General features: G+C 44.6%; 1 protein-coding gene across 5 annotated transcripts in view; it reads left to right on the forward strand.

Moving 5' to 3' along the window:
* Positions 1-27,562, forward strand: part of LOC138187422 (myocardin-related transcription factor A) — a 299,722-nt gene that overhangs the window by 65,079 nt on the left and 207,081 nt on the right. Inside the window, exon 1 of one of the 5 annotated variants that reach the window (XM_069128486.1) lies at positions 16,809-18,660. The exons of the other annotated variants lie outside the window; for them this stretch is intronic. Within the exon in view, the coding sequence (XP_068984587.1) occupies positions 18,621-18,660 (40 nt within the window). The 5' untranslated portion in view covers positions 16,809-18,620. Of the gene's footprint in view, positions 1-16,808; positions 18,661-27,562 lie in introns of those variants that run through there. 5 annotated transcript variants of the gene reach the window in all.

Here is a 27,562-nt window from a genome sequence, read left to right on the forward strand (position 1 = left end):
ATATACGGCACGACGATGCGCTGTTAGTAAATAATGAAAAGAGCCTTTTTCTCGATGACGACATTAGCGGAAATATGGTCGCGTAACTGACGAGAATTCTTGCATTAATCGAACAGTGAACGAGGTCGCGTTACGTTCGATGAGTAACGCGTGGGTGGCAATGTATGAAATCTCGCGTGTGTGCCCACGTTACACCGCATTATACGATACAAATGTATCGTAACAGACGAACGAGCAATTCGCAGCCAAGCGGTCTATGGCGATACAGGTGGATCACCAACCGTTTGCGAATCTTTCGTTTCAATACTGTGCCTAATAATCCCCCTTATCAATCAGACGCGTCGCGAATATCCGCGTACGTTAATGAAACCATTGCTCGCGATCGAGATATTAACGCGAGCCGAAGATCGCTCGTGAAACGATCTTAAAGTGACGTAAGGATTTCGACTCGATACCGTGTGTCTACAATTTCGCAATATGGAAATGGAACGACCAGTCATGTAACGCGATTCCGCGTGGATAGTTACGCTAATCAGAGAAACTTCCGTTAGAACTACGTTATATACAGGGTGGTTGGTAACTGGTGTTACAAGCGGAAAGGGGTGATTCTACGCGAAAAAAGAAGTCGAAAATATAGAATAAAAATTTTTTGTTTGAGACTTTGTTTTCGAGAAAATCGACTTTGAATTTTCGCTCGGTACGCGTGCGGTACGTTATAACGGATCTCACTGTAGATCGTTGTCTCGATGGAAAAATTAAAAAAAAAGATTAAAAAAAAATATTTTTATTCTATATTTTCGACTTCTTTTTTCGCGTAGAATCGCCCGCTTTCCGCTTGTACCACCAGTTACCAACCACCCTGTATAACAATATACATAATATAATACACGTTGATGCTTTAATCTTTATATCATCGAGATTCTTCGGCGGTTTCACAAAACGAATCTTCGCGAAAATTTCTTTGGGTATACATCGATTTGTCGAGCTCGACGTTATTAGCGTATGAAAACGAATTACACTTTGCTCGTGTTTCTTACTCGCCGTTGGTTAAAAGTGTACAACCCGAACAATTACCTGGTACACGCAAGGCGCTTGAAATACGTTCGCAAGATCGCGAAACCCGCTTCATAATGGGGTCGGCTATTCAAGGTGCACCGGGGAGAAAGCGAAAAGCTGGCGACTAACATTTTTCTTTCACGCAAATTCTCTACGACCCTAACGACCGGTGTAATTGGATTTCATAAAGTTGCTTGAAGCATCGTTGGTGGGTACACGAGATGTGGACACGTGATAACGATAAAGTGTCGCGTTTTAGAGCAGCGATTATTTCTGAATGACGCGATCGTCAGCTTTAATTTCGTAGACATTTTCTCGCCAGCTGAAAACGGATCCTACGAAACGCGCCGACCAATCGGGCAAAAATTAATTTGTACAATTTAACGAGCTTTTAATCGCGGCGAAATTTTTTCGTGTCGCTTTCTTAACCAGGCGAATGAAATTTAGTTGAAGTTGTTAAGTGAGCCGTCACGCGACCGCAAACGCGTACATTCGTATTACCCGTTTGATTTATCTGGCCGCGTATTAAGTGTATCGCGTTTAATCTCTCCTGGATCGTATTAAAAAGCTGCACGCTGCGCGGAGACTTTCTTGAATTTACAATTACGAAACGACCCGTCGTAAATTTGTCCTCTTATATCTCTCGCGAATGAGCCATGGAAAACGGGCAGTTTTGCATAATTACGTCGCTAAAACACAAACGCGGTTTCGATAGGTGTGGGCACGTAGGAGAAAGCGAACAGTTTAGCGCTGTCAAAGTATCGAATGTCGACGATCGTTTAAATAGTAATTTCAATTATTCTCGCGCTTCGTACGCGATTTTCCATTCTTAGATCGGTTACGTTCGATATTAAATATAACTATTCGGCGTGCCATTTCCTCGGAATCATAACGAAATGGTTGTCCTGCATCCCCGACTGAATGTAAGATATTTTAAACCAGGACGAAGCTTTGAAAAAGACAAACAATATATCCGCGCTTCGAGCGGTCGCAATCACAGGGATTTTTTTCACCGCCAAAGCGCCGCTTCAAATATAATTCACGCGATAATGCGAAAGGAAGTAACACGGGCGCAATTTGTCCTCGTCGCGGTGGCGGCGTCGAGCACGTCGCGAAGGGATCAACGTCGTAAATCAGGACTTTATTTTCGAGGGAGAGGGAAAAAAAGAGGCAAATGATATGTACGCGAGTTACCAAGCACAGATTATATTCGCAAGAAACAGATGTTCGGCCCGAGTGCCTTAATTAAGAGGTAATTACTTATTCCGTGGCCAGAGAGAACCCGAATGACTTTCTTTAATGCGCCCAGCAATTAATGTGCCTGGGCCGATGCGCATCGCGTAACCGGAAGCGCACCCTGGTAATCGCGTTTCTTCGCGATGCAACCTCGCGTGTGTTCACGCGAGAAACAGCTTAGGAGATCCGCGGTTACGTGGGAATTAATTACCGCGCAACCGAATCTCAACGATCGAAATTTTGGACGGTCGAAAATTCAACACTACTACAGCGTGTTCATTCGGCAAATACAAATCATACGCTTTGCTTGTCGAGTACTGCGCATTCGTATTCCTTTTCACGGTTGCCGCCATTATGGTTTGCACCATCTTCTACCCATTTTTCTTCCGGCTTGACAGATTTTGCCCGCGACATTCCGACGTTCGGTAACGAAAACTCCGGAGGCGCCTTGTCGCCATCGTACTTTTATTTCTGACTTGCACGTTGCCGTGTGGTTCGCTATTAATCATTACGAAATCTTCGGCCAAAACAGTCTGTTTATTTAATTACTCGAAGAAGTGGGTGCCGAACCGATACGAGCTGCGTGCTTTCCATCGTTTCATCTTTCTTCGATACGATTCGCTGTTCGTTTCCTATCGTATATCTACAACTACTTGAATATTCTACTTAGAAATACAAGGGATGTGGCGTGATCACATCGAAGGCGGAGTCGTATAGGACATAATACCGCTTGTTATTAATTCAAAGACCGATTATCCCTCGTATTTTGTGCTATGATTCACCGTGCGCCACACCGTGGATTAGCCAACCGCACCGAGGTGCTAATTTAGCGGCGGAATTGTCGCGTGCACCGTAATAAGGTGTCCCTGCGTGGACTATTGTGCTCGAGCCCCCGTGTCTCGAATCGACGCGAAGAATTTGTTTCCGTTTTCTCAGCATTAGCGCACGCGCGAGAAAGAGACGCGGTACAATGGCTGGGAGAGATTAGGAACGACAACGTTTGTGAATTAATGCGCGTCCCAGGTTGATGGGGAGTAACGGGGTTGAACGGCGCGACCTTACCGGTAATTGAACGTCGCAGGTTGCCACTTAACGGTGACTCATCGCATGCTCGCGCGAATTATCTCGCGCAATCTGCTCTCGATGAGACACGCGGTACTGACGATAAATCGCCGCGAAGAAATTGCGGCCCTGGTGGAAATATAGCGTTTCATGGGGTTTAGCCATCGATTAGGTTGGCGCGCGGCCGGTAGCCGTGCAACTTTCGCGAGCCGCTGCTGCGCTATCGCGTAAATTATTTAAATGATACACGCGGATCGAGGAGCTCCGGTTAATGGGTAACATCGTCACGATTTCCCTGTGTTTCGGAGTCGAATAAGGATTATAAATAACCGTGGCGTTCTCTCGAGTACCGGTATCGCGAGTCGTTCGTGACGGGGATGTGGAGTACAAGTTGGGCATACAGGATGCACTGGGAGAGTCGAGCGTTCGATAGCTCGCAGCTTTTTGCATCGATTAATTTGAACATAATTGCTACTGGTATTGCAAACTTTTTTACGTCGACAGACTTCGATGTTATCGATAGTCCGTGCAACCATGTTAATGTTGTGTCCCGTGTTTAATTACACGGCATAATATACTTATTATTTATTAGGTGTGTCCGACTTTCAGACTCTCGGATTTTCCATACATGCACTCGCAAATTGCAAACAGTATATTTGTTACCAATCGCCAAACGTAAAGATAAGAAGGAGACGAAGGAGAAATTATTTTTACGTTTTCGTTATCTACATCGATATTCCTTTTTACGCAAATTGTTCGAAGAACTTGTAATTTCGATAACACGTTTCAACCGAGAACGGGTCCCATTTACCGTCTTTATAATTTGTTACCGAATGGACGATGCGAAAAGATCAGATGCGCATGATCTACTATGCCAGGATTACGTTCACGCGCGTTACGTAATTCGTCACCAGCGGTAGCGGCCTCTAAGCTGTCTCGTATTATCGCGCTGCCGTAAAAATATTAAATACGATCCGTAGTTAACAGCCGCTAGTATTTTGCTCGGTTATTTGCAATCGGGTTATAAACGTTGCACAACAGGATGCCTAAATTTACGATGGTACGAGCTTTTCCAAATCTTTGGTTTCGCCCTGCCGTAACTCGTATTTCGTACGCGATCTCTCCTCCCTTTGTTTCGTGGCTGTCGGTTTCTCAACCGACGACCAGCGGAGAGGATCGTTTATTCTCGAGCGAGATCGCCGTCGCGAAAATCGATGACGACACGGTCGTGAACCGCGAAAAAACGCGGTGCGAATTGGAGACGCATCGGTGACGTTCGCGTTTGTTGTGCACGCGGGGAAGGTGAACGTGTATTTCTGAAGCGGCTGACTCAGCTGCCACCCACGCTTGTTTCGCGTACGCTCGTCACCAGCACTAACACGCCGAGACGACGACCAAGTTGCGCTCGTGAGCGCGAGAATTCGCGCACGCGGCTCACCTTGCCGCGTCTATACGCCACGAATACGCGTGCGATCCTCTGCACGTGACCTTTTTTCTTTTTTCGAAGGCTGGTTGCGCAACCGGCTCGCGAGCATTATGCCAATATTCGCCGTTCGCGCGGAAAGAAAGTGTTTTACGATCGTGGCCCGAAAGTTGCTCGACATCCTCGCGGACTGCCCGCACGGCTTATCGTAACGAGCCTTCGAGCCGCTCGTCGGCGTGTAGACGGCGCACAATTTTTTCGGGCTCTTCACCTTGATTATGTTGTTCACTTTGTTACCGCGGTAAAAACTCGAGACGATACCGTCCTTCGGTTTTGGTTCGACGAGGCTTGTCCGTGCGGCACATTGTTGCTTTGGACATTGATCATGCCGAGAAATTACAGCATGTCAGCCGTAATTTGTAACGCGGAGCCTGTCTTAAAATAGGTGGAACGCTGTGGGAGGTACGTCCTCGATCGAGGATGTTCGTTAAATTATCGTGACTCGATTGTTTTCTTTGATGTTTCACTCGAAAATAGTTTGATTCGGGACGAAGACACAATGGACCACCTATAACGCGTATCGGTAATATCGCGGTGAAAGGATTACGGACAGAGTTCGTAGGATTCGACCAACACCTTTGTACAACGCCTCAAATAAATTTAATAGAATTTTCAACTTTCTTTTGCGAATGCGATTCTTATTTCTTTGTACACGCTGGCTACTTTTTGTATCTGCACTGTATAAACTCCACAGGAGAAACTACCGGCTATAAAAGACGTAGAAATTTATCTCTTACGGTCGTAATTCGCGTAAAAACGTAGATTGCATAATAATACACTGTATTCGTTATTCGTAAACAAATGTATTACGCATGACATAGTCTGATATTTTGAATAACGCGCGTGTCAACGTGTTTGTAGTCTAGCTCTATTCCCGACCGCATAATTCCTGAAACGCGCTCGCTCGAGAAGCCCGATCATCGATTGGAAACTAGTTGCGAACGTTCGGTGTCATAACCGGCGACAGGCCGCTATAAATAAACGTTTACGATACATCGATCAACTGGCCAACAGGCGTTAAACGAACTGCACAGCGCGATACCAATTAAAGACGAAAATAAGCGGCGGTGGCGAGCACGGGAGACTCGTTCCTTCGGGAATGTGTTAAAACGTTGCATTTGCATGATACATTTTAATGATCCTGCGTTTTCGTCACTGTACCGTATCTGACGTTTCTCAGGACATTTCGAAATTATTCTGTCCTTCGGTATTAATATTCTGGTTATCAGCACATTGAGCTGTCCAGTGTGTCGCAATATTTTGGATGCAAATATTACGCATTATACATCGAAGAAGTATCACCGTGCGTTGCGATATTAGCGCGTTTATATGCGCGAAGATTAATCCAGTTAAACATTAAAGCTAAACCTGTTATCAACTTGACAGGTTTCAGATTTTTCGTTATCGCAATTACATGCAAATGCATTTGCCAAAATTAATCTTGACAAACTGAATCATTTATGCATAATATGCTCAAATATACAGCCCAGATCGATAAAGATAAATCAATTTGTTAGCTTCGTTTTAGTCCTGGCAAACGTAAATACGATATAATTTTATCTTCGATAAAAATGAAACAACACGCGAAGAACAGGCGATGGCTATGTAAGATTGGCAAACGAACCACGAGTTAATTCGTCTTTTCTGTTTAACAGATTCAACTTCTCCATATCCAGATACGTATACGCCAATTTTTAAACAAATATCTTAGCTGGTCTCGTATCGTTACACCGTTAAACAACACTTTGCGCGGCTGTCTCAGCGATAATTTCGGGTCTCCGTGGACGTTATCAAACGACGGTTCCACGACACGACATCGTTATTATTTCGGTTTTCGATCGCGACGTTCTCGGCGGGTTCGTCGAACTCCCTGTCGTTTCGCATTTGCGCGGCAGCCGGGTCGTACGGTGCGCTAACTCGACGCACTTAGCGCCGCTAGATTCCCCAGTCAGATATTAAAAACAGCTGGATCCCGGGAGCACGGTCGCGCGCATCGTACGTGTCGTTTACAAGCGACGAATTTATCGCCCCTGCCGCGACTTTAAGTACCACCCCAAGTGGCTTACAGCGAGTCGAACGCCTCGTTGCTTTCGATACGTCGGCCGTCTCGACCCGCGGCACACTCGTTGAAAAATTTCGCCAGATAAGCGTGGAGAAAGGAATGGAACCCGCTGGATCCTGCTACTGGCGTCGCCCGGAAGCTACGTTCGCCGAATATTTATCGCCACTGTTACCCAGTCTCGCGTTATCTCGCAGTTTCTCGCTTATTGTTTCTTAAATTCCGTATAATTGAAATTTATTACGCATTCGCGTGTAATTTGTTTGTGCACGTCCTTACTCGATTTTAGGTTAATTGGTCCGCGACAGGAGAAAGCCATCCGACTTTGCGACATTGTAACGTGTCTACATCTCGAGTTTCAATGACGCGCTCAAGGAAAATATCGCTCGATCAGCTCGGGAAATTGTTCGATGTCGCTAAGCGAAAAGTTCGCAACTTGGCATTAATTCTGTCATAGGAGCAGCGGCGAGGTAGAGCGCGTTCTTTCATCCATGTTGTTTCTATCGTATCAGTGTAGAAGTCGATGCAGGTAGATAGCCCGTGGCGGCCAGTAAATTTGAAGTGAAAGAAGTTTTTGTGTTGGAGATCGAGGACAATGCGGTAGCCGACACGCGCGAATGCGATTCAATTCGTTAATTATCCGAAACAGTTTAAAGCACGGTCCAAGAAAACACGGCGGCGGATATCTGGGTCGATCCAGAAATAACCTGAATGCATCCACCCGCTCCTGGTTCTTCCTCTGTCTCACTCTCAAATCTCACGCAAACACACACTCACGCCCTCTTCGTCTTCTTCATCTTCTGGGATTCGTCGACTCTCAATGAAACATCCTCATCCACTGGTAGGCAGATCGTTCGTTCGTCTCTTTCTCTGCACGCCACCTCTTTCGTGGATCGGTCCACGCGATCTTCTTCTTCGATCGCCGCTCTCCTCCTCGCTCTTTGCTCCCCTTGCCACGACTGTTCAGCCTCGGTCGATTAATTTGCGAGCGGGTTCGCCACGATAGCTTTTAAATTCGCGCGATCGCGACATAAACGTTGCTTCTGGTAATGCACAAGCTGGCTCGACCATTTGTAATGACGCAACTCGCGATTATCTTTTACGAGGGAACCGATTATTTACGAATCGATGGCCGGTTACGTGAATTATGCTGCGCGTTCACGCGAAGATTACTTAATTTCTCGATGCTTCGACGAGAGTTCCACGCGGACTCGACGTTTCATCCAGTTTTTGATTGCAGCCTCGGCTGAAAAAAGCTACGATAGAATACTTAAAAGATGAAAGATATTTTGAAAGTTTTAAACGACGACAGATAGGCTGAATTAATTGTTCCTTCTTCTTAAATAAAACCATCCTTTTGTTTTTCTTACTAAAACTAGATACGACGCTATGTTTACTTAATTTTTGAACCATGAACCGGCCTGACCTGAAACATTTATTTTTACCCAAGTTCCTCGAAATTAAATGGATCGTATAACACGTTAAACGTCAAATGAAATACGATAAAAGCGATATCGTGAAAAATAATTACCTATAATAATCGTGGAATAAATTATCGGGTCGTAGTTTCACGCGACCAAGTTTCTTTTCGATGCCAGCTACATCGTTTAAGCAGAGACGGTTATTACGAAAGACAGACGGTTGCTCTGGTGGACAAAGTGGTGCCATATTTTAGGAAGGATTCATGACTAACCACGGTGTGTCAACAGCGCGACTTTTGCCCGCCGGTATACAAGGAGCTTGCACTTTTGTAATGGCTCGACATTTGTTCGCGCACTGACGCTTAATTGACCAATTTTTAATGTCGCGCGTCGCGGTATTTGAGCGACGAATCTTTCGGATTTGTAGCGGGACCGCAAAGTACGAGTACATTAGCGGTTAATACGCTGGAAACGAACATTGAACGGCGTGTTTGCTTCTTGAACGTGCGCGACATCGCGTCCCACGATGCGTCATCCCCTCGAAGGTCGGAATGAAAAATGGAACGAAGTTACGATGTGGTCGGTGTTGCAATAAGGAAATCGTTATATTTGTACCGTTTGAAAATGAACGAGATACTTTGTACCACATGTATGTCGAACACGAGATATCATCGATTCGAAACTGTCATTTATTAGTCGATCGTTTTTTCGTCTTGGAGCAAGGTTGAATTGCAGCCAAATTTTACTCGTTAAGTATTGACTAATAACTGCGCTTAATAATATAATAGAATTTCGTTTATGCGAACTCAAATTATATATCGTACATTATTTGCCTCTCCGCCCCTTTCACTCGATATGTAAAATGAAAAAATACAGCGATAACTTACTTTATTTTGGCTCTTTGAACTCTGAGTCTCACTCTTAATTCTCTTCTCGATCAAAATGCGCTCTTATACATCTTACACGCGCTACCAGTAATCTAAAATAAATAGTCACTCGATCCTCGATCTTTCGTGTCACACGAATTTCCACTCTAGTACTATCGTCAGGATTAATGAGAACAGTTACAGAGGATAGCGACTTTTTATCATCGATACTATTCTTTTCTCTAACACGCGTTCGGATAAATGGATCTTCACTGTATACAGATTCCACTCATCCGTCCTTCTTGCCACTGGCATCGCCTGCGGGCCGAAAGTTCCGCCCCAGACAGTTACGTCCGCTCCATTGCACACGTACGGCCCCCTTTTTTTATTATTACCGGTTTCATTTTTAATTCGCTTGGCGGGCGCAGTTGGCCGCCCGCGGACGGATCGTTTTGCCGTAATTAGTTTGTGGCCCGCGTGCCTCTAAATCGGGCGACGATCGTAAATTCGCGGCGACACTGTGTCCCGCGAACGATCCGCCGCGGAAAATTGGAGCGTATCGCGCGACCGGCTGCCGCTGTACCGGGTGGTCGCGGAAACCAACCCTTTGCCAGTTGTCCTTTTGCTCGTGATCACCGCGCGAATTTTATTCTGGGAAGACTAATTCCGTGGTCGTCTCGATCATACCGATTCGGTTCCCGGTTCTTTCGCTGCCTCTTTTTGTTTCGCTTCAAATTGTCCGGATTTCTGTCTTGTCTCTCCCGTCCAGACGATGCGTTCTATTAATACGGAGATTTTTATTTATCGCCCATGCTCTCGCTGTTTTGTAGCGTTTCGTTTTGTTTGCATCGAGAATGGTATACGTACGACTCTTTCCCGAAGAGACTGAAAAATTCTGGTAAAAGAATCAATTTCGCTGTATAATTATTCGATGAATTAAACGTCTAAAAGTTTTTACGACGGAAATAAAAATACTTCTGGATGAAGTTCAAGAGTAAAATTTTACTTCGACCTTCGATAACTCAGTTTGTCTACGGAGGATTAAAAAGTTGATAAAGCGTTCTGCGTCGAATGATGCTCGCAGAACCGAGGCTATCTTTCCTCGCTTATCACGTTTAAAATCGACGTGTAGTAATTGTACGCCGGCCTTCCTGACAGGGTTGCTTCCGAGAAATTAATCTCGGCATTATTACCAGGGTAACTTCTCCGTGTCGCTTTATTTTCGACGTACCGGCCGACCCGCTCGTTACAAGTAAATCCTGCGGTGACTGTTAACACCTTCCAGCCTCGAGTGTAATCGCCGATCTAACCGTTGCGGAACTCGTGTTATCGACGCAACGTCCTCGAGAGAACCTCCGTTAAACCCTTCGTTCTGACTGATTTACGCGATCGTGATGCTCGTTCGACGAGAGTGGGCCGATTCAATTAGCGGCCATCTCGTTGAGAGCCACTTCGAACCTCGAATTTCCTCGTGTGATTGCCTGTGAGCTTGTTCAATTAAAAAACGCTGATTTATCGCGTCGTGCCGCTGACTTTTATGAAGAGTTTAGGAGATTTAGAAGTTTAAATCTTAGAGTCAAACGACGGGGAAGAGACTGTATCGGGTGTTACGAGTTTTAGTGGATATTAACGAAGAATTAGAAGTTTTCACGAGTTAATGAATTCGTGCGTAACACTCTGTAAATAACATAAAATCCACCTACGTTTCTTTTTATATCTCTCAATTTTGTATCTCTCAATCGCAAGTTGATAGTATTTAACCTTAAGAAAATAATGCAACGTCAAATCGAAGTTTATCAGCAGTAAATACGGCTGAAAGTACGTACAAAGGGAGCAGATTTGTTTGTATTTCTAGATACGTTTCACCGTACACGCCTGCGCGCCATCTTACCCGAGGCGTGATATTCATTTTCTTCGATACGTTTGACGCTTATGGCCGTCCGATCGACAGCTATTGAGATGTTATCAATGGACGAATAAGCGTTTCACGCCGATTGACTGACGTCCCTCCTAATTACCTAGAAGATGCCCGTCGCTTTGCCAAATGGAATTATTTTCTAGTTGTCAATAGGACATTACGATACTGCGTTGCTTTTTTTTCACACGCTCCTTTCTCACGCTCTTTTCTGGCACTTTCAAAATCTCCATATTACAACTTATTTCTGGACATTTTTCTACGCATCGTTCGTAATAGGAATTTTAACGTTACTAGAAATTTTCTTTCCCTTTTCGATATTCTATACTCGTTTGATGTTCTTGCAAGTACTTTCGCTAAACATGGAACGGATGCCTGCAGTTTGCAGAATCTCTCGTAGCAATCATCCAGATATCATCTCGACTCTTTCTTCGCCTCTGTACGATCTTACGGCGAAAGCTGAGAGACGTTTTCTCGCGAGCGCGAGCGCTGTCATAGCAAAAACGAGGAAAAACTGTTAACGAGACAGCGTCAAGATCGTGCCGGAATCTCGCCGCCAGTGGCGACGCTACAAATGCGATAATTTATTAGGTAAGAGCCGCTCTCTTTCGAATAACCGCGGCATGGCAGCGCGGAAGGGATGAGATGAAGTAGTTAGAAAAACATCCCCCGAAACGGCTGTCTCTTTGATTCACCGTTTCCTGCGCTCTCCGCGACCGATTTCGTTGTATTTTCGTCCGCTTGCACAGTTTCGTTCGCCCTACCTTTGTAGCGCTTTCCCTCTCGAGCAGCGCAATATCCACCGGGCTGTCTTACTTTCTTATGGCTCTCCCTCGTTTCTGTTTCTTTTTCATAGCCCGACTTGCAGCGCACTCCGAGCCTCGTCCACGCGCCCAAGAAAAACATTTCGGTCGTCGCGGCGCGCAAAGGCGGGCGTACAGTCGAACGCGCGTGCGCTCACGCGTCACGGGCGTGTATTTCACTGTACTTCTTCATGTCCGATGTACCTCCCAGGAGTAGCTCGTGGACCATTCGTAATCCCTACGAAAGATGGCTATAGTTGTTTGGTTTAACATTTTTCTTGCTGGACATTGGACGAACAGGAGGATGAGGACGAAACATTTTAAAGTTATAAATTATATCTTAAGATTGTAGTTGATTGGACTAAACAGTGTAACTTTTGTCTGATAACGTGTTCGGTATATTAGGAAGGAAATCCAATTGAATAGAAATAATAAAATAGATAGCGAAGTGTTAAAATTATAATCGACGAACAATTAGGCTACAGTCTCGTTCGTACGAATGTCGAGACGCGACTCTTGGAATTCGATATACTCTTTCTCCTGTGCTTAATCTCTCAAAGCAGGTATAGCTTAGACTCTTGTCCTCTCTTTCTCCAAGTAGGTATAGTCAGGAACGATCCTAACGATTATAAGCTGAATTTACGCGTTGTCAAACATGTCCGGATACAATAATTCTACGAACCATCGTAATAGCGTGCGCGCTAAAAATTACACGGTCCGAACCATATCCAACAAACGAGCACGATAGCTCGGAGAAGTTGCAAATTCACTGTCCATTCTAGATCACGCACGCCTATTTGCGTCGACGACGGCTGCGTGCACGCCCAGGTGCGTACCCGCCCTAAGGTGCACGTGCATTTCTACTCGTAGATTTATGCAGCGAACAGAGGCGAAGGTACGTAGGCTTAACGAGAGCTACTATGACCTACTTACACTGGCCGTGTGTATTAATCAAACTTCCAATGGAAGTTCGACGTTAGAAAATAAAATAACGTTAAGACGGAAGAACGTATTACGGGCAACTAATAATCGTAATACCGTAAATCAGCCCGCTGACATTTATCGCGAAACAGAATTTCACATTTATTACCGTAAAGAATCTTTCCTTTATATCCTTGTTTTGTATATTTGTTTTACTAGATGCACGACACTTTTTAAGGGTTGAAAGCACGCGATTTACATCGTTATGATTTTTGGCACGCCACGTAGGAAGAAACAGGCGAGAAGTTGGAAAAAGCGAACTAATTTGGCGGGAAGAAGAAGAGAGATCAAGATATTCGGTGGAACGTGAATTTCAGGGAATTTAATTGGGATTCCCTTCCGCGCGACCTGAAAACTGGACCTTGCTTGTTTTAAGCGGTTCTCTGTCGCATACCGCGGGGACACGCGTTACCACGGATCGTCCGGACGTGAAAAAAGAGAAGAGGCGAGGTGACCGACGAGACGAAAAATAAATCCCCGCGGAGAGAGAACAGAGTGGCTCTCCTCGCGCTTTTATCTCTCGTCATCACTTTCTCCTCGCCGCGTGATTTACGCTACTCTTGTCTTCCTTAATTAGGTTAAGGCTCTCTCGTCCCGCTGTTTTGCATCCGGAGACAGGGAGAAAAGGAGTCCCCGCTTCCGATACGACCGCGAAATCCACTCCGACACCCTTGTTAAACATTAATCGAGGCGCTGTTCGCATTGTACCACGCCGGAACGATTTATGCCCCGAACCGTCGAGCTCTTTCAGCCAAACAGCTTTTCAGAGAAATTTATTACATATTTACATCGGTCCTTCCTCGCAATGCCGTTGTAACGACGTTGTTCTTTCTTCACGGCGAATCGTGTTTTTTTACGTGATGACGCTCCAAGAATGGTACCGCTCGAGTTTGAGCAATACACCGCGTGGCGACACGTAGCGAAACATTTCGATCACCTTGGATTCGTAAACAGATCTTTTATCTCTAGAAATTCGACAGAGTTTAGAACGTCGGTCGTTCTAAACACCCACGAACCAGTAATAATAGAAGTCCTATAAATTTTATGCTTTCAGTGGTAGAAGGATTTGGAAATTTTCGATGTGCTTGTTGTTCGATAGCGTAACTAACTTCACCTTCCAAATTTCTATGAATCTTTATAATATTCGCGTTGTCGCCAAAGCTCGTAAATCTTTCCCCGTCCAGGTGTTTTCTCACAGTATTCACGATGGCCAATAAAAAATATAGCAGGGGGACTGGCATCGTTTTAAGTAGTATACGCCTTCTACGTCGCGGTTGGTCGGCCATTGCGTAGTTGCAGTCGCCGAAGGCCGTTCTAGGTCGTTCGGTAGCTGCCACTAGGCAATGCTTCTCAAGCTGTTTACCTTACGCAGCCGATTCGACGTGACTTTTGTCCTTGCCAGGATTGAGAACGCGATTTGATTCGATCGAATCATGGCATGATCGTTTTATCCATTGTACGTAAGCGACGTACGATCGCGTATCACGTGGAAATCGTTCTGTCTCATCGATGATATTAACGCGTTGCTTATTAATACGTTACCGATTAGAATTTTAAAAATAATAATTCAAGTTTTAATCAACTTTTTATTACTATTATTATTATTCTTATTATTATTATTTATTCGTTAATATGGACAAGATAAACCTTCCGTTACAGTAAGCGTACAATTACACGACTGTAACGCGAAATAAAATGCATTGGAACGATCTTCATCCTTTTAATCGCGCGATGCATGTTTCATACTTTTAGCGAAAGGTTAAACTCTACCTTCTGGGCGTTGGTGTTTGGTTTTCAACGGGAAGAAATATTTCGAACGTAACGCGAAATCGACGTCGTGTGTTTCAGGAGAAACCTCCTCGTGATTGCGAAACCGCAAGGCAAGCGGATTGTTTCGGATGCTGCTGACAACGAGGCACACATCCCGGTACGGTCACGAGGAAAACCTCGAAATTTATTAACTTGTAAGGTACGTTCTTGCATGTGCAACGCAGCCACCCAGGACTCGATAAAACGTGCTTTCGTTACTTTCTCGTCGGTCCCCCTTTTTCCTTCCTCTTCACGCAGAGTTACACGCCGCTTGTGCTCGCTCGTTTATTCGTTGGTCGCGCGATAAAACTCGTCCGGGTTAAGGCGGCACGCCTCCCATCGATTCTCGCGAGGAGGCACCCTTTTCATTTAAACTGGCTGCCGCTCGTAAGAAATAACGTTGGAAAAAAACCCGCCCGCAGATACACTTCCCTTTTAACGATCGCACTTAACCGCGACTTTTCGCGCTGACGCTCGCTGTCTGCGAAATTTGCGATCGCAGCCGCGATGCTACGAGTATAAATACGAAACCTTTAACAGCGATGTTTGATCTCTTTCTTTCTTTCTCCGCTTTTCTTTTTTTTTTTTTTTATAAAACTTTGAAGTTTCTTTGAGTACCGTTATAAATTTCCCGTTATTACGCGTACAGTTTTTTTCGTTTTGCTTTCGTTATTTTCATCAATTAGGAAATTGGGCGGTTCTATGTTTTTACGTACTGTTCCTCCGAATTCTCGTTTCTTTGGTCGAAAGAGATTCTACGCTTGTTAATCTACGCGAAATTTATTTTCGACTATAGATCCGATCCGATCTAGAATTTTGCTGATGTTGTTTACAAGTCGCATGGCAAAACAATTCCAACATTTCTCGAGAAGTATGTCCAAACTTTTGGCCAACGTTCATAAATCATTCCTGTTATTCGACAGTGACGTTACCGTTTTCACCACGTCACGCGTACGCTGTTCCAAAAATGATCGTTTCGGAGCAGTTGCGTAATTCCATTTAGATCGTAACCAGTCAACGATACATCATTGTGGTATAGCGCGCTCGAATACTTGACCGGTCAGTCCACGACAGAACCATCTAGCAATGACGTCTATTTTCCGCGATTCCGCGGACATGCGAGCCCCGACACTGTCTATGGTCAACTATAAAGGCCATCTGTTCGCTTTTAGAGTCCCCTTTATACCAGCGGTGACGTCATTACGCGCACAGATAAACAGGGACGAACACCCACTCAGCATCGCTATCGTTGCTCGTTGCTCACCTTTTCCACTTTGGTCACACGTTCCTCTTGGTTCAGACACATTCGCCAACTGTTTCTCTATCCAAGATCTCCATCATCGAATTTTGTTTTAACCGTAACCGGTCACCGTCGCTTCGTGGCTGTACTATTATACGACCGGCATTTAACGACTGTTCGTCTAATTTTCGCGAACCGCCTTTCCGAGGAATCTTTCGCGCAGCTGGAGGTGCTTTTTGGCACGGATAACGCGGCTGGATTTATTGTCATTCGTAAATCAATGGTTACGCCAGTTTCCTGCGGCTTTACGAAGCGTTCCCGCGCTCCGCCATGCGTTCACCGACACCGATTCTCTCGCGCTTCCATTAATTGTGTCACGTCTAATGACCTTTCTCTTTTAACTACACGACGTTTAACGTTGCTTTCTTAATTTATGTCGGATAATTGGATCGAATGATTAATTAACGCGATCTCCGAGTATTCTCTTCTTCTGCTTTATCTACGCTTATGTTTCTTGTACAGTATCTTGTACAGAGGATTATTACATTTTGAGAATTTTCCTTAAAAAATGAGAACAGTTCTGCATAGTCAAATATGCTTTCTACCTCAAGCGTAACATTTTAATATGAAAATGCAGCGATGTACATGAGCGATATATATCAAAATATTAGACCCTGCATTCTCGGAATTGCTGAGAGTGAAATAAAGCTTTCTAAAAATTCAAAGAAATTCAACTGAAATTCAGCGTAAAAGAAAAACAGCACAGGGGATCGTGGAGACATGGAGCTCTAGCCGAAAGCTAGAAAATTAGCGAGCGTGACGCGAACGCCCCTCGGTGGCGTTCCAACGAGTTATCCCGTTTTCACATTGGCCCGTAGCCAGGCGTCCCGACGCTTGCCGAGAGGGTGGACCGAGTCCGGCCGAAGACGGCGTCCCGGCGTCGAGCGTCCGTCAGTGCGTGTGTGACATGGCTGCGAGGCGCTACGGCGACCTAGACGCCCTCCACATCGCGATGTGAACATACCCGCAGCGTCCTCGAACGATCGCTGAACGATCCTTCCACGTTCCCTCTCTGTTGACGATCTTCTCTATTCTGTCGCGTTGTCGTGCTTCGCGACGTTTTTCACGCGATAACACAACACGGCATATCGTGATCGGATCGCGACGACCTACGACCTCGTTCGAAGAAATACTCGAAGAACGTCCTACTGCGAACTTCGAGCGTGAAAGTTGGTCGCAACTTGGTCGACGAACCTGTAAGAAATTTCGAGAACGAACTAGGATACAGCGTCGCTAGGAGCTGGTATTATCGAACACGATCACGTGAATTCTGTTTACGTTTCGAGGACAGTGCGCCTCGGAGTTGTGGGTGGAAACGCAGGTTGCGCAGAGTGACGAGAAACCTCGAGTGGTGTGAGTGAGAAGCGGGTCGAGGAATTGAGGATATTGCATAACTGGTGCGATAGTTGAGAACGCCTGAAATTTCGTCAGGGAAGTTAAAAGAGGGGCTTGGAGAGTTGGAAAGTGAACGTAAGTTAGAAGTGATGTGTAATTGGGGTTGGTGAGATCGTTGCGGTTTCATTGACATGTTGGGGACAGAAAGAACGGTACATCAGACGAAGTGGAGAGTCGAGTGGTTGGTTTTCATCATCGAACCTTAGAATCTTGCGTGGTTGTGTCTCGCGGAAACGAAGCCGAACGTATCATTCCTGCAGCGAGACGATGTTGCATTCCCTGTAAAGAAATCGTCGAGGAGTGAGCTTTTCCTCGACGTTGTACATAAATGCTCACAGACCGTGGACCATAAAGTATACTCCTATTTAATGGACCTTCATAGGTTAAGAACTGTATAAACTACTATTATTAAATTACGTTCGTTAAGCGAGAACGTTTGCTTCGTACGACAGAAAGTGTAAATTAGTGAATGTCAGAAGAAACATTTCTCTCTCTTTCTCTCTCTCTCTCTGAACCAATTTTCGTATTTATATTTTCATCTAAAAAAAAGGCGATCCGCGTGGTATCAGTTTTGGAACGGTAGAACACCGTGGGTCGACCAATTTCCCTTTCAAATAACTGTGATTCTGATGACTATATAGACGAGGAGGGTGTGATATATCGACGAATCGGGTGACACATACGCGGTGAGATAAACATGTCATTGACGTATTCCGCGGTATTAGCGGTGTTTGAGGATGACCGACGTTATCCAGGATTTTCAGTAATACCGGGCCGTGCGAATGATCGGACCGGCCAGTGCGTGTAATCCGCTGGGGGCGCTTGTCAAGATCGTTTCGGCTGTCGTGGCTTGACAACCGCCTGGACAAGTTATGTCGGGCCAGTGACGCGAGCAAAAGTTTGGAGAGAGGCCGATGCGTCTGTCGACGAAACGGTGGCTTCTACTCCGCTCGAGTGAACAAGAGGAAGACAACGACGAAGAAGCAGAGGAAGAAGAAAAGGAAGAAGACGAAGAAGAAGAAGAAGAAGAAGAAGAAGAAGAGGAAGAAGAGGAAGAAGAAGACGAAGAAGAAGGGGGGCGTGCTTGAGAGGAGCGCGTGCAGCTCGTTCGACCTGCTCTCTCGTCGTTTGCACGCGTGCAGCTCCCTGTGGTGTGCACGTGCGTGGCTGCGTGCGTGTGTATAGTGCAGGAACCGACGATGGAATATCGGTGAGGTCACGAGGTCACCGCAGAATGCCTGAGCCGAGGGCGAAGCGCTGTAAACACTGTGACGGTACGGCACCACTTGGCCTCGACGGGTGTGCGGCTTTCTCCACTACGCACGGGGAACACTTGCTCCGTTTCTAACTCGAACGTCCAACCCTTCTGACTAATCACATATTAATAAAGTGTCTTTTTTTAATACCAATGTCAGCTTCTTTTAATCTTACGCTCTAACTTTTATTAATCCCTCACCCAGGTTTGTTCGTCAGCTGCTGTATAAAGATGTTTGGCATTGCGCGTTGATGTTTGTCTCGTGTGTTATAACGATGTTGTTATTGATATTTTAACGATGGATTGGTTTGTAACGACGCAGTGACACTGTTTATGCATGAAGGTTTCTTCTGTTTGTTTTTTGTTTTCTTTTTCTTTTTAGGAGCTACGGCTTTAAAGAGAGATTTGTTTGACACCGAGGAGGTTTGGATATACCTTAAAAAGGTCGGGATATTAGAACCTTTGGGAGTCGTAACACGGATGATACCTTCGTTCTTTTATTTACAAAGATATTCTCTTTCGTTAAAGAAACAACGTTTGTTTATGATGCAATCATATCGATTATTACAAACCATACAGATAGTTACGTTATATTATAAACAGTCAGAATTTCGTATTTGTTATTATCGCCAACAACACGTACTCTATCGAATAAAACGTATCTCGCCAAAGCTGATGTTAGTGTTCGAAAAAGAGCATCACGAATGTATCGTTAAATTGCTTGTTTCTCGGATTCTATCCTAGGCTGTTGAGAAAAGCCAGATGGCGGGATCGTAAAGCGGACGAAAAGTCGTATTTCCGGCGAAAAATCTGTGTTAATTAGGGACGCAGAAGAGACCATTTTATCTGTTCATTTATTCCGCGGCTGTGGCCGGACACTTGGACCAGGCTTGAGGCAGACCAAGGCGAACGCACATAGCGCATTCCGATCGGATGGCAACTACGTCCAACTACATTCCCCTCCGCTTCACCCTCGTCTTTTGCCTTTCCTCTTCTTTCGTCTCTCGCGCTCCGTACCGCCAGTATTTTTATCCTCGGTTATTCACCCTCTTATCTGCGAATAGAGGCGCCCCTTATCCACCTGGATTCATGCCTTCTTTCCGCATGTGTCACTTCTTATCCCTTCTGTTTTCCAATTTCGTATTTTACCAGTAAAATCACCTCCTCGAACCTCCTCAACGATCACTTCGTTCCTTTTTAATTCCTTTCATATTTGATCAAAGACGATGACGCAAGAAGCGTAGATTCGCTGTTTATATTTTCAAAGCAGAATGTAGCAAAGTCGTGGTATTTTCTTGCAGGAAAATGAGAGTTTCGGCGGAAATATTTGCGGAATCGGGCTCGGAGTGTCAAGAGATGTTAGTGGCGGGGTGGTTTATTTGAATTTCTTTCCCGATCGATCGTCTATGCAAACAGCGAAGCGGCCGGGAATGGTAACGATCACTTCGGGTATTGGCCTACATTTTTTCCCGGCGATTTCGCTTCGCCGGTCGTTTCGCTGCCCCGTATCTCTTTTTGTTTTTCGAAACGTCAAAGCGCCGTTCGGCCAGATGGCCGCGATTAAAAAAAGGATCCCGCTCTCTCTCGCGCGCGTCTTACGTTTCCGCTAACCGGACTCGGCACCGTCTGCATCCAGAATTCTTAAACAAAATTTATAAATACGCGATGTCGGCTCTACGTTCTTTTCCGTGCGATGTGCGCTAGGTCTACATCTTGTAAACACATTTTCACGGACGCTTGCAAGCTCTCGTTTCGCGCTTTGCTACACCGATAGCGAAACGAAGGGATGTTATGAGATTCGAATTTTACGTTCCAAATGCCAAGGTCCTGGGTAGGAATTTATTGCACGAAGAACAGATAGATAGTCTCGGCTGGCGTTCTGCAAAAAATGATTTTTCATTCTCCCGCGATCCCGAGCATCGTCTAAGCTTCGATCGTCCAGTCATTTCAAACAGATTCTACCTTCTACTTTTTTCTTTCGTTATTCTTATGAGTTACGTACTCGGTGACAGTTGCGTTTTATCTTCTGTTCTTCGTAGGTCGACTATGTTTATTCCTTTACAAATTGCACCATTAACGAAAAACATTCTTTTAAATCGACGATATCTCGGTGTAATTATACCAAAAATCATACGTTTACCACTATAATCATGCCAAGAGAGAGCCTATATTTGCGAGGTACGAGTGTTTAAGTTGGTCAAAGCGTTTTTATTTTTATACAGTCCTTCGCAAGACTAATTACACGTATATATATCTAGTGGCCGCGAAGTGGAGTCGATAATGGGGTCTAACTCGAAAAGACCCAGAATACACGGGACGGATTGTAAAGCGACAGCCAGACGGTGATGTATGGTACACGGACGAGTCGATGATTACGAGGAATCCATGCCTTCATCTTTTGAGGGCCGCATCGTTAACGAACGTCCGCCCCTTTTAATTACTTTCTTCATTAATCAGCAAGGTGGCCCCGGTGTTATAGGTCGCTGACCTTTCAGGAGGAGCAAACGCCTTGTCACGAGTTAATCGACCATCCCAAGAAACCTTTTCGACGAAAAGAAATCTAGTCAACTTTTTCACTCTATTCTTATCGGTTAGTTCATTTTCAGTTCGATTTCACGTATCTAGTCTTCTTCCACCTTTTTCTCTTTTTTTTTTTTATGTATGGACTTTGACGATGATTAGTCTAGTCGGCTTATATATTTCTGAAAGACTTGCGAACGATTTTTCAAAAGATTCCAGGATATTGAAAGTTACGATTCGCTCGATCGACATTTATTACCAATATTACCATGGATCGGAGCAGGACCGTTGAAACAGCGGGCATTAAAAGCACGATACGCGAATTCCACGCCGATGCATCAACGTTTAATAATACGCAATTGGGAATCGTAACGAACTACCGTTGTTAGATCATTGCTTTGATTCGATTTAACGTGGCATTATATTACGAAAATTGAAAAACACAGTAAGCGGCAGTTACTTTCGTCCAGAGCCATTGAAAAATGTCATCGCCAGATGTTTTGAACCTTTCGATCGCGTCGAATGCTCGAGAATGATCGTCTATTCCGAGTTTTCTTCTTTCTCTTTCTTTCCTTTTTCTTTACGAGATCGTGCTTGTTCTTCAGAGAGGAAAGTTTACCGAGGGACAGTGAAATATCGTATGTTCTGGGCTGTACACTGTCTTTATTTCCGCGCCTTTTTATTACCCGTTACGTAAGCCCGGAATTATTTCGATCTTTATTTTCTTCTTTCTCGGTTTCTCTTACTTTTCGTTGCTTTTGTGATATTTCTCAAGGCCACGGAATCGTTATAAAATCGCGTGGGCGAGCTGGACAAATGTTCGATCATGCGACACAGGAATGCGTTGAACGTCTATAAATTTCCATCTAAAAATGTCCAGCTTGTTCAGGCGCACATCATGTCTTTCAAACTTTTTGTCTTACCCCTCACTCCTTGCCTCTTCACGCTAATTAAAACTTGCCACGAGGATACTTTGAGTCTAGCGATTAGAACGATCGAGACGATCTGATTCGTTGCGGTGATTTTTCAGTAGAACCAAAGGGAAAACCGGCCTGGCTGGTGTTTGATTTATAGGGACAACTTTCCAGCGCGAATGGCACTTACTTTGCGACAATTTAATAGACTCTTAGGTATCGAACATGGCCGAAACGTATATCTAGATCTGTGAAATTTGCTTTATTCATTGTGAAATGTTTTTTACGCGTCGGAATTAGCCATCATGCAAGAACATATGTGAAACCGAATTAAGCGTATTTTTGCTCCCGAAAGGGTTCAATTAAAGCGTTGTCGACTTGTCGGGTGGAGTGGCACTAAACGCGTGTCGTAGGTTCACGAATAACGTCCGTAAATTCAGAGTCCAACAGCTGTCGATGGAAAACTAAATCTAAATTTAATCCTGACCAGTCCGATGAGATTCATTCTGGACAATATACTTCCAACCTTTCAACGTCTCCGAAATGTCAACGGTTAGAACAATCCATGGTGCGCGTACGCTTCTCCGGAGTTCTTTCAATAAAGTTATAATAAGAAAAGTTATAGCAAGGAAGAAAACGTAGATTCTGTATTTTAAGCTACCGATCGGGTTTATAACATTTCACCTTCTATTAAAAAAAAAAAAAAAAAAAAAAAAAATGAAATGAAATGAAAGAAAAGAGAAAAGAAAAGAAAAGAAAGACAATTTTCCCCAAAGTTGACGCTTAGTACCAACTCCAAAAGAAAATCGTCTCTTAGCCAGACTCCTCCAAATTCTCTCAACCTTCGATAATTTCTCTCTCTCTCTCTCTCTCTCTCTCTCTCTCTCTCTCTCTCTCTCTCTCTATAATTGTCATACCGCAAATGGGTCGATCATTGCTTTCAAGTATTTTCAACCCCAAATCTACCTTTTATCAAGTTCCTCGAATTCGACGAGGATCGTACCTGCGACATGACCTTCGCAGGACTGTCTGGAAGCGAATTTGGCAGGCCGATGGTCTAAGGACGCCTAGTTCGATTATTTATCGGGACGGTATGTACGATGCGTGGGCAGCGGTCGCTCGTGTTCTCGCTGCTTTTCATTCGCTGGCCACTTTCCAAACGGCGACACCCTCACACCTTTTGCTCGAACACATATTCGCGTTTGTGGACGCCGGTCTGTTCGTGTGGCGCATCACTGACACGCGTCTCGTACGCGCACCTCGTGTTACAGTTACGTCGTAGCGATTACGTACGAGCTCGCTCGCGCGCTACTCTACCTTTTCCACGTTTTCCCCCTCCCCCTTCTGTCTCTCTCTCTTTCTCGCTTGGATTCATCTCTCTATGCTTGCTTGTCGTCATTCTTATTCTTTCACGAGTTATTATCATTGACGGTGTGACACTATGTTCGACGAGTTAGAGACGATCTCTAAATTCATGGACGATGGCATCGAGAAGATCATCCACGGATATTGATCGTCTTTCTGGAATTTGGGATATTTTTGAAATTCTGTAACTTTATTCTATAAGAAACTCAGTGAAATCGATGTTTGAACGAATTGTGTGACTCTGGTTTCGAGAGATGCTGTAAGTATTATAAAATCCTTGCCATGTTCACCGAAGTTTTAAATAGAGGAAGGACGTAAAAAAGATGAAATGTTAGTTTTATTTCTTTATCGTTGAACGTTGAAGGAAACAATGTTGAGAATTAAACTAGACTCGGATATTTTAAACTAGAAACTCGTTACTTTCGTTTTACGACAGGTAAATCCTTGACGACAGACACCGGAGTATTCTTGGATTCGAATATCATATTCCGGAAGTATAGTCGTCCAATAAGAAAATGCACAATGTATTAATAGATTTTCTTTAAAAATAGTTTCGCTATGCGTCAGACGCGCGAGCGCGGTTGAAACAAATTGTAAAGCTGCCGGCCTTTTCTAGGATTTATCTCGTCAGTCTCTCAATTACTCCACGGAAACGCGGAATCTTCTTTTTCTTCTTTCTCTTTTTCCTGTCTTCCCTTCTTGCTCGCTCGTTTCCATAACAACGAGGAGACGGTACGTCGGTGTTTCTTATCACAGAAGATCGGTCGAGGAAAGAAGAATCAGTCTGCACGACAGAAAAAGAAACTTTCTATTCCTGACCACATGATTAGGCTTATTTATGGCGATGTAGAAAGAGAACCTAGTACGAAGATACGACGATGAATGTTTCCGTTTCCAGAAATCACGGAGTTATTTGACAAGAGCGACGCTACTTGCTACTTTCATCCCTCTTTTACTCTGAGAAACATATCTTGAAATTCTATTATTTCTTCGAACTTCCTTCGAATTATTTTTCACGAACACCAAGTCAAGATCAAGGACAACCGTTACGTCAGACCTTCCTGCTAGCAATTTGCTTGAGAAGTTAGACCTTCGTTTACAATTTATCTACTCTCGAAGAATTTCTTCCGGCTCATTCGAGAGAGACGCATCGCCGGAAAAATAACTAACGAAAAATAAAGTAAATGTGTATCGACGTCGTGTCGCGTTCGGTGGCGCAGAAGCGGATCAGCGATCGTTTTCAAACAATCCGCCCATAAATTGATCCGCCTCTTCGATCAAGCTATCGTGGCGGAAGACAGCGCTCGGAGCAGCGAGAGAGGCTCGAGGAAAAGAGAGTCGTTGACGATGGAGACAGGTGGTACGGTAGTGCGAGGCGGACGCGACGATGGCCGCCTTTATCGAACGAGATCGAAGATAATCTCGCCATCTTTTCCCTTCCCGTTTCTCGCCTCCTTTCTTTCAATTCCTTTCTTTCCTCTTTGTGTAACCATCCCCCACCCTGTATGTCGCGACCACAGGCGACCGATCTCCTGTTGCTCTTGGCAGCCATACGCGTGGTTTACGTGGTAACAGCTGTGCTCGCACGCACTTTACTCGCGCAAAACATCGCTAATGGACCGACAACCTCAACCGAGTTAGCCTCGCTTACGCGTAAATATAGTGAAGCGACCAGGTCTCTCTTTCTCCCGTTCTTTCATCGCACCTCCGCTCCCATCTCTTTCTTCTCCTTACCGCCCATTGCATCGCCGTTGTCACCGTCGATGAAATTTATGGCAGCGGGAAAGTTTCTTCGTACACGTTCGGGCGCCTCGTCGTTGGCCATCCCGGTCTTCGTTAAATTTTTGAATCACAAGTTGATTGTCGTATCGATGGGCGCGAAACAACGAAGTTGGTGTACAGATCTGGGTAGTAATCAGTTAAGAAACGCTCGATACGAGTGGGAGCACCGTTTATTTGATCGGAATTCTGCTCTACGCATTATTTGGGTCAGTAGATTTCTGCTGGGATTTACTGCTCTTTTGGTGTTTGGAGTTTCCGAGCAGAATGAATGGAACCATAATAAAAGGAAGCGTAGGCACGTCTTTTGATTAAACAGCTAGATTATTCGCAGCTGTAAGTCTTCGATCGAGAGGGTCGTACTAATATGTATCGATACGTATATATACGATAATACGTATCGATCAACGTGAGATCTTGGAACCCTGAGCCAAACTCGAGTTACCTGAAAACGAAACTTGCGTGACAAGAAATTTGTAACAAGACGATATATACCATTTCCCAAAAAGTACCAATCAAATTGTATTATGTCACGAACAAACTTAAATGGGGAAAGACAACAACCCTTTGAACGCCCTTTGAACAAAGACCCATCTGCTATCGTAAAGGATCCTACCTTATACGATTATAGTCGTTACAATGATAAACGATATTAATTTCGTTTGATACAAATGACCTTGCACTTTCGATTGTCATCATATCATAAAGTTTGAGGTGATCGTGGATAATCGTGCGAAGCAAGCAGATTGGTTGGGTGTTCACGCGCGCACGCCTGCATACGGGCGCGAGATGTGTGCCGAAGCTAAACATTCCGCGGAGCGTTCACCCTGGCATTGCTGTAAAAATAAACGGATTGCCAACGGTGTATATCCACCTCGTCCCCGAAGTCTCCGTTTCATTTACGATACCACTGAACCGAACCCAGCGTTGCTTCTCTTCCTGCAGCCACCTCCTTGGCCGGAGACCTTGCACCTGGTCCTTCCCACAGATAAAAGCGAATCGAGTTCCGGAGAATCGGTACGTTCTACCGAGTTTATCAACGTGACATTGAAATTCTTGTTTTTCTTCTCTCTCTCCTCTTTTTCTTCTTTCTTTCTTTCTTTCCTTCGTTTTGTATCATAGTCGAAGAAATCGTAAATCAAACGAAATAATCTACGAGACAGCGATAACTTGGAAATACGAGGGTTCTTCGATTGTTGAAAAGTATTTGATCGAGAGATTTTGCTAAACAGTTTTCTTTTTCTTCGCGTTTTTATGGTTGCCTGACCTTGAAACGAGATGAAATAGACGAACGTAGAAATGTGCTATAGAACGAGTCTTACTGTCAGTCGTAAAAGTGATTTAAAAGTGCAGCATAAAAGATTTCGAATAGCGAAAGATAGATGTATATGTGACCTACTAGTTTAGCGCCAGACGATCGCGTCCGAGATTCTAAACTCTAAACTCGCCCGACCGAAGAATAAACATTACCGATTATAACTCCACCTAACTAGCGTTGATTCATTCCTCGGAAAGAAGAATTCCGCGAATAAAGAGGGAATTCGAAGCGGAGATTTCTTCGTGGCGAAATAAACGTGTTAATCGTTTTGACGAGTGAACCGAATCGTCTGACCTTCCTTCGTGTCTCGAGATCAGGCATCTTCCGTGAAAACGACAGCGCGGACGAAAGAATATGCAGGCCGAGACGTGCCAAGTGAGTCAGTGAGTTGGATAGTTCACGAAATTAGATCGCGCGGATTATACAGCGGCCGGCTGTTCGCGTTGCTGCATCGCTGTAACCGGCATTGATTCATCGGCCCATCGTGTGCGCGCAGATGTTGCCGCTGTACAATGAACTGTAGGCAGTTAGTGTGGCGCATAAATCAAAGTTCCCTAAGAATTCTCTGGCAGATTAAAGATTTACAAGTTTTGTCTGTAATTTAGAGGACGCGAATCTTATTGATTTCATTCTGAAAATAGTGACATCTGTATGATACAATTGTTCGATCCGATGAATTCTAAAATAATAAATTCTAGATTTATTAAAAAGATATCAGTTCTATTACATATAGTTAGAGAATACTTGCTCTCTTGATTCGCTACGTGATACCGCGTTTCACGTAGACATAGACCAAAGGACTATAGTAATTCAGTCAGAGAACGTAAGATCGGATGACACAACACGCGCTTAATAACACAGATTAGAGAACGCGGCTGGAACAAGGGAACAGCAAATGAAAAACGACGATCGGTCAAGATATGACGACGTCTGGCACAGACTTGGCTTCGTGTCTAGGAAGCGACTCCTCTTTGCCGTTGTAGCCCTTAATGAGCCCAACACGAGAGTAGTCCAGCCTCTTTAAT

Source organism: Bombus flavifrons, chromosome 1, assembly GCF_040668555.2.
Source record: "Bombus flavifrons isolate JBK064 chromosome 1, iyBomFlav1_principal, whole genome shotgun sequence".
Lineage (NCBI taxonomy): Eukaryota > Metazoa > Arthropoda > Insecta > Hymenoptera > Apidae > Bombus > Bombus flavifrons.